Source organism: Puntigrus tetrazona, chromosome 23, assembly GCF_018831695.1.
Source record: "Puntigrus tetrazona isolate hp1 chromosome 23, ASM1883169v1, whole genome shotgun sequence".
Taxonomy (NCBI): Eukaryota; Metazoa; Chordata; class Actinopteri; order Cypriniformes; family Cyprinidae; genus Puntigrus; species Puntigrus tetrazona.
The window spans coordinates 10819255-10831745 of NC_056721.1; the positions used below are offsets into that span (position 1 = coordinate 10819255).

General features: G+C 36.4%; 1 protein-coding gene across 2 annotated transcripts in view; it reads left to right on the forward strand.

The window, feature by feature from the left end:
• The window catches only part of nol4lb (nucleolar protein 4-like b), an 83868-nt gene that overhangs the window by 32371 nt on the left and 39006 nt on the right, over window positions 1-12491 (forward strand). For both annotated transcript variants that reach the window (XM_043225170.1, XM_043225171.1), the window contains exon 5: window positions 8602-8749. In XM_043225170.1, the coding sequence (XP_043081105.1) occupies window positions 8602-8749 (148 nt within the window). The remainder of the gene's footprint in view (window positions 1-8601; window positions 8750-12491) is intronic.

Consider the following 12491-nt stretch of genomic DNA (forward strand, 5'->3'; position numbering starts at 1 on the left):
CCTGCGTCTTTCTCATCACCACCTACATTTAGTGGTTACCAGTGCATTTCAAAAGTTCAAAACAGATTTTAGTACTTTAATAAGTTGGTACAGTAATATCAGTTAGTAGAATTATGTAAATTTAATAAATGTAAATTAAAAACGTAAAACATATTTAAAAAAAGATTTTTTTTTTATAGCGTATCAGAGTAGGATTCAGAAATCTGCTCAGGAATTGCTCTAGCAGAATACCAGTCAATCTGCACAAAAGCTTATATGTTGTTTTTCTTTACCCTGTATATCCAAAAAACTAAACAAACAAACAAACAAACAAAAAAAGAAACGATTTAGCGCTGTGAAGAAATAGACAAAAATGTCCCATGTGTTTCATTTCGTAATGCTGCAGGGAGCAATCATGCCTCCTGCATAGAGGAGAAAGAGATGGAGCTAGATTCAGGAAGCAGAGCAGGTATAGTAACCCCCATAAGCTATTGATTTAAAGCTGTGGTTTTATCATAGATGCAGTGGACCACTTCGGGCACTTTCAGGGTTTTTGTCTCCAGTGCAGAAGTAGTGAACTATGGCTAATTTATTAACTAATTCATCCCATCAATGGGGCATTTGGATGTCATGTCATAGATTTATAAAATATATGTTAATAGCTTTAATTAGCATGCTGTGCTACTAAGATAGAAATCAGAAAACTTAAGAGATGAGATGCCTGCATTTTGTTACATTTTGAGTATGTGTAATCGAGATCAGGTGAACCCAATACTAGTCTAATTTTACAAGAGTTACGATTGCCAGTTAGTTGATTCCGCCAACACACTGAAGACTTGATTATGTTTGTAGCATGAGTCACTTATAGCTTTAATGTGAGGTAACCTAACCATAGGTAATAAATCACACGTAGCTTATGAGATTAAACACTATTAAATCAAATGCTTGTGGTCAGCATGATTTTAAAGAATTTTATTATTAATATATAACTACTGTTGTTTGGTGAAGAGGCATTAGATTGATTAAAAGTGACAGAATTGTCATTTAAAATGTTACAGAAAGTTCTCTATTTGATTAATACTTTCTTTTGTTTAGGTTCTGCATGCTGCATGTTATTAAACATAGAGCACTTTGCTTTATTCTGACAAAGTCCAATCAAAAGCAGCTAAAGCTATAATCTGAACATTTCTAGGAGAGAGAAAATAGATTTTTTTTGTGCAGTTGTATGCAAACTTAAGGGCTGAGCAGCCACAGGACACAGGATTTGATGAGCAGCTTCAAGTGGTCATTGTGAACGCAGGTGCCATTATATCCATGCTGGTCACCGCAGGAACAACAATACTGTATATCCACTGTTACAAACACAAAAGCTTGTATAGTGTCCTCAAAAAAGTGGCCTTCATCTAGAAACCAGGTTCACTTTTTCTACACGCATCAGCTTTCCATCTGGTACTTATGGTCAAAAACACATTCCTTTCATGATGGCCATCATACTGTGCAGTTCATGGAGATTCAAGTCTGGCCAGTTATATTGATTTGTTAATAAAAACGTGAATTTTAAAAGAAGCTCTTGCGATTGAAAAGTTTGTATGCAGATAAAGTGAACATTTAGATTAAAGGTCCTTTTATGTTCTGGTATAACGTAAAGATAAACTTTTTTCCTAGTTTTTCTTAGTTATTATCCTTTCCAATAGACTTTAATTAGAGTATATTAGCTATTTCAGGTTGACTTCATGGTTGTCATGTTTGTAACCAAAATCAGCGTTTTTTTTTTTTTTTTACTAGAAATGCTAAATATGTTGAAAAAAATCATCATCAGTCATTATTGGTATCGGTGATGCTTGCATTTATTCATAGTACTATGTAAAAAGATACAAATATTACATTTTAATATCTAAAATAAAAAAAATTGTTTCTACACTAATTTGGAGATTTAAATGTGAAAATATATTGATTGCAAAATTAATTCTAAGATTATAAAATTAAGATTCTTAATTTTAAATGAATAACAGCATTAATTTTAATATATTAAATTACAAACAAAATAGAGATAGTTGTTTATATATACACATTTTATATATACATTTTGTTTTTTAGTTTATTTGATTAAAGAAATGTAACGGTGCCCAAGTCTTGTTGTATTCTTGTATTCCTGATTCATTGTACTGCAAGCAGTTTCCAGATATTCTTTTTGAGTTCCACAGAGCAAATGCAGTGATTTTACCAAACAACATGATTTAAACATCGAAGAAATGACACACTTCACCTTTAGAGCTTGTGCAGACCGATAGATAAGTGATGCTTCAGAGAGACGGTCTTGTGTCTTTCCTCTTTGAGGCGTTTGTTCGGGGGCCGTGTGTGGAATAATGGGCAGGGGTGGTAACCGAGCGTGCAGATTTGGTTTCGCTGCTCTTCAGAGAAGGGAAAAGGGGGCATCGGCAGGCAGAAATAGCTCCCCTCCCCTCGCCTCTGGATCAATGAAGGTCCAGTCAGAATCATTGATCATAGCCCGTCTTCATGTAACAGAATGCTTTATGTTTTTTAGCCTGTGGCTGACGCTGGGGTGTAATATCACAAAAAGACACTGATATCAAACTGTCTGTTTGTCCTTCCAGTGATTCGATCACATCCCCAACACACCTTTTTTTTTTTCTCTAGCCTTTCCTTTATAGCATGTTTCGGATGAACGCTCACCTAGTGTGTTTTTTTCACGATAATGTATGTATACCTTGTATGTTAGTGCTGGTATTTTCCCTTTTCATGGACGGTTTTCTTGCTCGATCAATATTCTGCAGTAGAAGCTCATGGTCTGCAACATGGTAATCCTCATTGGACCTCACAATGTGTGTTTTTGTGTGCGTTTGAGGGCAAATGGATCTCTGTATAAGCGTGCAGGCTTGCATGCCTTAGTAGAGTAACGGCACTCTTATCAATACACTCACCTTTCTGTGCTGAAATGATACAGTGTGCTTCCTTAGGAAGCTATTGATTCCAGCAGACGGAGGGAAGGCGGTCAAAGACAGAAAGCTCATGTAACGTGCTCAGACATCTGTTAGACGTGAGAAATAAAGGCTTTGATGTGACGGACAGCTGGCAGTGTTTCTCCGAGGGCCCAGATAGATCCTCTGACCTTGTGTGTGTGGTGGAGGTGTGAGAATTTGGCTCCTCGACACAGAATGTGCCGTTATAATTTGAGAAAACGCTTCCTGTTGCTACCATAATGGGAAATAGCATTTGAAAAATATTTTGCTGCAGTAAAATGTTCCAGAGTAAAGATGATGTTCAATTAAAAAACATGTTGTGTCTAGACTACGCTGGTATGTTTTTAGATAAGTTGTCATTTAATAATAATAATAATAATAATAATAATAATATATATATTTTTAATTATTATTATTATTATTATTATTATTTTAGAATACACATAAATCCAGATCCTAGAATTTATTTATTTCTTTATTTATTTTAAGCCAGTGTACATTTCTCTCCAGACTGTGTATTGCAGATCTTGATCAGTTTCCATGGCAGCATATATATATATATATATATATATATATATATATATATATATATATATATATATATATATATATATATTATATATATATATTATTCTTATTTTATTTATTTATTTAAATTTATTTCTTTTTGCGTTTGGAGCCTTGTCACCGTCCTTGCCTTGATAATATTGGTAGAAGGAGACAGAAGATGGAAAAAGGAGGGGAACTAATTGCAGATTGAATAAGACGAGACACAGAAAACTATCACTCGTTCCAACCATACATGCAAAACAATCACGTAATCAATCATTTATGCTCAAGAAAAACCATGACCATCTCACTTTTTGTTGATTCTACATTCATTTTTTCCCTTTGCTGAATGATTCAGTGAGGAAAAAAGCACTTCATGTTTTTTATACAGCATCTACAATGCAAAAGCTGCTTATTGGGTTAACTGTTTTGGACTTGCCAACATAAACCCAAGCGTTACATTTCAGCATTGAGCTTCTCACAAGGACACCAGCGGCCAGCTTGCCGATATGAGGAGGAAAGGTTGAAGACTCTGAAGGGTTGGGTTGCTAACTGGATTAGCTTTAAATGGCCCTGGTACCAAAAAACAGTGCAGGCGGAAGGGGCCAATCTCCTTTACAGAAGCCTTTTTACAAGCTCAGGAAAGCAAATGTTGCCCCAGTGTTCTCATGCATGCTTTAAACTGTCTCAAAGAAAGACATTCATTTGTATTCATATTTTAGTGCCTCTGTGCTTGACAAAACAGCACGGCGTGCCTCTGAAGGTGGGCATCAATCATTGAAGGTACATTAGGCATGTGCGCATGTGTATTTACGCAAGGAACCCATATATTAATATGCTATCTGTTTTTTTTGGTTTTTTTACTCTCAATACCATTCGGTGAACTTCAGACCTGAAGGCAGAAGGGCACCCAGGTAGTCCGACTCCCCTCGGCGCGCCATTAAAAATAGACTTGCTCCTGAAGTTAATGATTTTTAAAAGACTTTAGCCCCTGCACGTACTAATTTAGACAATTTACAGCTCGGTATACAGCAGGGCGGCTAACAAGCTAACCTCACTAATAAAGTCACTCTACAAATGTCCACACTCCTGGCTCGGAGGTTCAAGCCGTGCGAACGTAAATCAGTTAAAGCGATAAAAGGCTCCTTTCATTCTCTCCCACCCAAAAGCGTATTATTATGAAAGCAAAGTTAATCAACTTAATGAAAACGCGAGACAGGACAAAGGTAACGCCCAGCCCTGGCTGAGAAGAGACCGTCTCCCAAGGACGTCTGCTCTTTGTGTTTTGTGAACGCACACACACCTCTCAGACAAAAGAAACCCTGAAACACACATGCACAGCCCACAGAGCCACTCAGACCCTCTGCAAATGAAAGAAACCAGGTGATTGGACTCGTTTCTATCTGTTATTCTCATTAAAGACACGGAGGAGCTGGGATGTTTCATGAAGGGGGAAAATGCCAGGCTGTCCCTGCTCTCTTTATCTGCATAGACAGCAATTTGTCAGAGAGGGAGAGGGAGAGAGAGAGAGAGAGAGAGAGCGAGAGAAAGAGAGAGTGGAAGAGTGTGGAATGTCACCTGCATGCAGATGAGAGGAGATTGTAAGCGTGATCATTAATAAACAATAAAAACTAATAAAAGACCATAAGAATTGAGCCGTAGGGGTGCTGCAAGATGGAGTCGGAGAGATTCGGCCGCTGATGACCTGCATTGTTCTAAATTGGATTAGCTGTGCGGCGCTGATCGCGGGCTTGAAGCGGTTAAATGCGATTTTATAAGATTATAATTGAAAAGGAGTTAAATGTCAGATTAATAGAGGCTCCTGTTTGATGTCCTGTTGGAAGATGATTAAGGAGGTGCTTGATTGTCAGTTCTGTGACTTCAGCATGGGAATGAAAATGCGGCAGAATACATTACGTAGGGTTTGGGGGCTGGGACGGGTGTGTGGCCGCTTTAAGTGCAATCCTCTTTGTTGTCTACCTGATGGTTTGAGCTGCAGCGCGCTTCCTTGTGACCTTTTAAAGGGTGTATTTGACCCCTCCCTCTGCTGTCTGTTCTTATCAGCTGACCCTGCTGACTCCTGCTGACCCCTGGGCAGCGTTCTTGATCTCTGGGGGCTTATTTATAAACAAACATGTATCAGATTGCTGTATTTGTAGGATGTATTATTCGAACGTTGATTACTAAAGTCAGTGTAGAGCTCTGGTAAGGATGACCTGCTGGCCCAGATTCAGTGTGAGAGAGTTAAGTCAACAACACTAACAACTACTTGAAAGATACAATCATTTGCCCTTTTTGGCCAGTGCTGCTCTGCTCTGTCTAAACAAAGTTCTTAGCAATTCATATTACTAAACAAAAATGAAGCAAAGTTTTGATATATTTACAGATGAAAATTTACTAAATATCTTCATGGAACATATATTGGAAATATCATGGAAAAATCTGTAATTTTGACCCATACAATTATTGCAATAGACAAAAAACAATGTATCCCAGTCACAAATGTAAAAGGCTTTAATATACATTGCTATTATTGTACAAAAAAGAAACATAGCAATTTTGCACAGCAAAAGCCTGAATTAATTTGATCTAAAATATGGTAAATACATAATGTGGAATTATTATTGGTATAATTTAAAATAGCCGTTTTCTGTTTTAATAGCTTTTAAAATGTGTTTTATCCCTGACTTTAAAGCTGTTTTTTTTTCATTAACCAATGAATTTGATTTATTACTTAGACTTCAGTGTCACTGATACTTTAAAAATCATTCTAATCTGCTCATTTGGGAACCTTTTATTTTGAGGATTCTTATTTGAATAGAAAGTAGCAAAAGCCCAGCATTTATTTAAAAACATAAAAATTTAATTCAAATCTATTCTAATATGATGATTGTTTCTACAGTCACTTTTGATAATACTGCTGAACAAATGTACTAAATGTAAAACAAAATCTATTTGACCTATTTGATCTGTTTGAAGTTTTTAAGCCAAAACTACTATCCAGGCAGTCTTGTGTCAAACTCACCTTGCATATTAAACTGGCACAGAACAACAGCTAAAACTCCTTTAGGGAGCAGCAGGGTGGAAGACTTTGTCCCATCAATAATGCACTGTCAAATTTGCATGTAAAGTGCCTTAACCAATCAGAGCCGGCGCTGGGCTGGAGGTGGGAGGTATTGTGTGATTGGCAGCTCTGGTGGGCTGGGGTGGTGAGTCTGTTTAAACAGAGGTCGTGCCGTGCGGCAGGGTGGCAGGGTTTCCCTTCAACAACAGGCATGAGCAGATGGGCCCTCACCCGCTGTCCCTGGGGCGGCTTTTACTTTCGCCTGTCTAATAAATCATCTTCTTCCGTCCAGCACATTATGCACAGGTATTTCATTGCTTTACTAACCCAGCACAGCATGTACAGCCAATCGAGCCAGTTTGAGATGCTCATGTTGATAATGAACACATGTTCCAGACTGTAACTACTGAACAGAACCACTTGAGCTCTTGAGATTATTTAGAGACATTCATTTGCGGATATAGGTTGTTATGTGATTAAAATGGGTTGATGGCTGTCCTCCAGAGGTGGAAGGTCTCAGCAGGATGCTATCAAACTGAACAAATTTCTGAAATTGAGGAGCAATTTAATAAGTCAAGGGAACAAATTAAGCTTAATAGCCATCATTACATAGTCATTATTTTTGCAATAATACATTTTAAGGATTTTTTTTTCTTTCCTTTTTTGGAAATGTTTAGCCTTGTTCTCTCAGGAACGATTCTTTTGACTTTTTCTATGAATTATCCAGAACATTAACATTACAAATGTACTTGAAGTGTCATCCAAACTTGAGGAAATGATGCTGTCAAATGTGGTGAAAAACAGAATGCTGTGATTTATTTGATTCATATATACAGGCATCCTCACCACTGACTGCTGTGAGTTTGATGTATTGAATGGGGAAAATGCATTTATTCAGGAAAACAATCTTTCATTTTGAAGAGATCTGTTATGAAACAGAACGAATTGCTTGTGTAGATGCAACAAATAGTTAATAGTTCATTTTCACAAATAGATGAGTTGAATTGGGAGAAATAGGTTTTTTATATATTTCGTACAAGAATCTACAGAACTTTAGTAATGTTTTACAGTTTGTGGTCAGTGAGACTTTTTTTTTATCGGTTTGAAAGGTTTAAAAAACTCATGGTAACCAAGACTGCATTTATTTGATCAAAAATACTGTAAAAACTGTAATCTTGTAGGATACTTTTTATAATAAAAAAAGTATTCTCTATTTGAATACATTTGAATGTTTTTTTTTTTTTTTATATTAAGAAAGTTTCACCGATGGTTAAAAGTTTTCTTCATTTGCACAACCTTTCATAACCTTTGCTTTTTAATTTTAATCTGTGTCCATGATAGGAATACTTTGAATACTGTTCATGACCGCGGTTCAATGTCTGCTTATAGAATATAATTTCATTTGAGATGCATACCTTTGGAAAATATTTTACAGGTTTAATTTACGTTAGACATTTCAATGCATGTTTGTCAGCAGGTAAACTGTGTGTTTATGTAACCATTATTCACGCATACAAATCAAATATTAGCCGATAAATATTTCCTTCGTTTACAAATTGATTCATGCTCACTGATTGATTTTCGCAGCAGTCACAAAGGCAAAAAAACATAATGTTGAATAGTTGAATCATGTTTAAAGGCAGTCGGAATGTGAATTTTTCAGTAATAAATAAATGACCGCGTTTAAGTTGTATACTGTGCTTTCTTTTTCAGCGCTTCTGCACTGTGCTTTGGGGCTCAGCCGTAATTTTGGTTGTCTGTGTGTGTGTGTGTGTGTGTGTGTGTGTGTGTGTGTGTGTGTGTGTGTGTGTGTGTGTGTGTGTGTGTGTGTATGAGTGATGCTGTCACTCAGCAGGGGGTGACTGCTCTCTCTGACAGCTCTCCTCATGGGCCTGTTTGCCTGCCAACATCACAGCCCAATCTGACTTTCACATCTATTCTAGTTTCGCGCACACGCACAGACGTGGTGCCGATATGAGCAATCCTGCCTCAGCTGTTGGACTGACATCTCTCTGGCTCTCTCCTCAGGATGACTGTTCAGTGAGTAGTGAGGAGTTTGATATGAGTGACCCCACATGGATATCAGCTGAACGTCACGCCGCACTGTCTGACCTGAACCACCCCTCCAGCGCAGATAGGATGCACAGCCCGCAAAATACACACAAGGAAGAGGACGGTAAGAAACACTGTATGGGGTCTGAACCCCGTGATTACTCAAGAGTCTCAAATGAAATGCGTGTGCGCATGTTTTCAGCACAGGAAGCCATTTCCTTAATCAGTATTATTCTCTTGCTTTATAGTAATCAAATCTGAACATCCTTATTCAATTTTCCTTAGCCACTAAATGTAAGATGTTTTACTAAAATTTATAAAATGAAACAATGTTCTACTAATATTTGTCATTTCTAAAAACGTAAATTAGTTGTAATTTAGTTATGTGTTTTTTATATATGGAAAAATAGCATTAAGAAGAATATTGTGGCTAACGTTAAAAAGTTTTATTGATATTGATATCTGTATAGATTTATACACTATTGTTCAAAGGTTTGGGGTCAGTATGTTTTTGAAAGACATCTTATGCTCACCAAGCTTGCTTTCATTTTATTAATAATATTGTAAAACAGTAATATCGTGAAATATTATTATTTTCTGTTTGAATGCAAGTGTAATTTATTCCTGTAAAGGCAAATGCATCTACAGCCTCATTCCTTTAGTCTTCAGTGTCACTTCAGAAATGATGATTCTTCAGAAATCATCATAATATGATGAAAAAATGTTATAATTATAAACATTATAAATGTTTATAATATGATTTAGAGCTCAAGATTTCTTTCTATAATTAATGTTAAAAACTGGTAAATATTTTTGTGGAGCCCATGGCACATTCTTCATGATCCTTTGATGAACAGAACTGAAAAAGAACTGAAATAGAAATGTCAACAATATATCGTCTTTATGTTATTGTCATTAACATACGTATGTATGTTGTTATTTTGTCTTTGATATATTGTCTTTACTGTAATTTTGATAAAATTTTGGAAAATTTCTTATAAAAAAAAAAGACTGATCCCAAATTTTTGAAAGAAATTTGAAAATGCAAATAATAACGTGTATTTTTATATAGAAAATATATTTGAATAGAGATAAGGATGAAAATAAGGCATAGTACTGATAGGTTCCTGGCAGTGGTGTTAAGTGTGTGTGTGTAGAAGAATCATGTTCTTTTACACACACGTTTTTAGAGAGCTGTGGAATAGGCAGAATGGGGCGCGAAGAGATGTAGTTATCGATTGTGATCGAGTGGCCTCCTCCCTGCTGCTTTCAAAGAAAGAGACAGATCTGGACAATAAGAAAAAATTTTATATAGATGAAGATGAGATAAAGAGGAAAAGAGCGATGGAAAGAGAGCTCTAAAGATACAGAGTGCTATGGATGTGTTTTTAGATTGTTAAAGGTAATAATTTATTTGATTTTTTTTTTTTTTTTTTTTTTTTTGCTAAATTAACCATTATTTCGCAGAAAATTGTTTATTCATCATCGTTTACTCACATTCACGTTTTCATTCTCTTCCATGGAAAACAAAAGAGTTATTCTGGAGACTGCTGGTCTTTATTTTTCCATGCAGTTACAATGAATGGTGACAGAGGCTTTATTATTGACTGAAAATACATCTGACAAAGCTGTCCTTGGCCCGTTCATGAGAGAAGTAGCGATGTCTGTTGGATTTATGAACATTTGTTGTTTTAAGTCCAATCTTTTCAAACCATTCTGGATGATTCGTTTATAAGTATCAGGCAGATCCAGTTCTTACGTTTTTGACTTGCAGACTAAATTCAGTTGTTTTATCATTGAACGACTTATATGAACTATGAAAATACGATCTGTTAAATGAAGAAGCTGAGCTGCAGGGAGGTCAGTGCGAGCTTCTCCAGGACTTTTAAGTCAGTAGTTCCTCGCTGCGTTCTCCAGCAGCTTCTCTGTCTGTGGGAGACATTAGCAACCCAGAGAGCTCTGCATTTAGATAATGACGAGGAAGTGCAGAGTGTTTTTTTTTTTTTTTTTTTTTTCCTTCCTCCCCCTATCTACATCTTTAGTAGAGGTATAGCTGTAATCTTTCTGTATTGAAGGCAATCTGAAATCTTCAATACAGAAAGCGGCTTTTGAAGAACATGCAGTTTTCTTTTCAGCTGCGTCTAATAAATATACAGGCTGCATACATATGTGCATACACACCCACCGACTCAAACACACTGTAAAGAACATGAGCTACAGAATCGCAAACTCAACGCTGTCCCATAGTGTCTACTATTCCAGCACCCACCTTTTCTTGCTCCTTGTCACAAGTGAAGGCTGTGTTCACAGAGAATCAATGAATCCCAATCAGAAATACGTTGATTTGAAACAGGATTTGACATGCACTGTATTTGGTGGTAGAATAATGCTGTAATCCTTAAAGGGATAGTTCATCCAAAAATTGTAAATGTTGTCATTTACATATTATTTGCCATTGTGTTGTTCTAAAAATGCAGGACTTGTCTTTTTTCTGTGGAAGACTAAAATGAAATATATTTAATTTTTCATTTTTCAAAATATAATCTTTTGTGTTCTGCAGAAGAAAGAAGGTCATGCAGGTTTGGAACGTCACAACATAATTGTTTGGATAAACTATAATAGATAAAATATACAATAATTCGAAATATAATTTTTTTTCTGCAATCATCATTTTTTTCTGTACTGTATTTTACATAAGCCCAAGTTTATTTGTATAGCACTTTTCCCCACACACTTTTACGTTCACTTTCACTTTAAATTAATTAATTTAGTCATAAATGCTTGTTATAATGAATTCCACTGTAATTGTTTTTTAATTCATGTTGTGTTCTGAATGCCATTCAAGTCAGTGGAATTTGAGTAAGGAGAAATAAAATACACAAATACAGAGTTTGCAATGTTTTGAAATATATAAATGAATTTAAAAAAAAGGTTTTTGAGATTGTAGAATACTGTTTTGCGTCTTGTTTCAAACTGTAAAGATCTCCATTATTTTAAACTACACCATGATATAGCTCATTAAGTTAAAAAATTTATGTAGTGAATGCAATGAAAGCTGCTTTGGATAAACGAGTCTGCAAATGGCATGAATGTAAAACTTTAGGGCAGGCATAGCCCTCTCTCAGGCCCATCAGCTGAGAAAGACCCCCTCAACTCCATTTATCAGCAGGACTCTCACAAGAATGTATAGAGATGATGATGATGATGATGATGGAGGAAGGGAGATGGGAAAAGAGATAAAAGAGAAAAAAGAGGTCAGGTAATCAAGACGACTCTCTCTGACTGATTAGAGTTGCTCTTGAAAGTGAAATGTTCAGCCACAAAGAACAACCTTCGTCACCTCAAAGTGATTTCAGATTGCTTGAACATGAGGAGGAGACACAGTCAAATGTGATCTCATGTATGTGCAGAAAGTTTCATCTAGTAGGTGGCCATTTACTAGGTGTAGTCTTCTCTTTTTTTTCTCTGTGCCCATTTGACCTCTCGTAAAAGTTAATCAGTGTCTAAATGCACAATTATTCCTGCTGCTAATCTCAACCCAGCTTTGAGGTGTATATGTAGTTTGTGTAGTGCAAGTTTTTCCGTTTTCCATTCAAATGCAACCTGCTTCCTGACTACTACTACTAGTGTGTGTATAGGTGTTTTGCGTCTGGTGTGTGTGTGATCAGGGATTTGAAGCGTCAGTCTCGACGCTGTGGCTATGGTGCCCTGACCTCTCAGTGCAAGAGCCTGAGGCTAGACAAGAAAAAGAGAGGAAGAGAAGACAGTCGGGGGGGTGGTTGAGGTGTACATTGGGAACTGCAGGATGGAGAGAATTTACTTAACACCTCGGTATGAGGGACAAACACACATGTAGTGTTAAACAT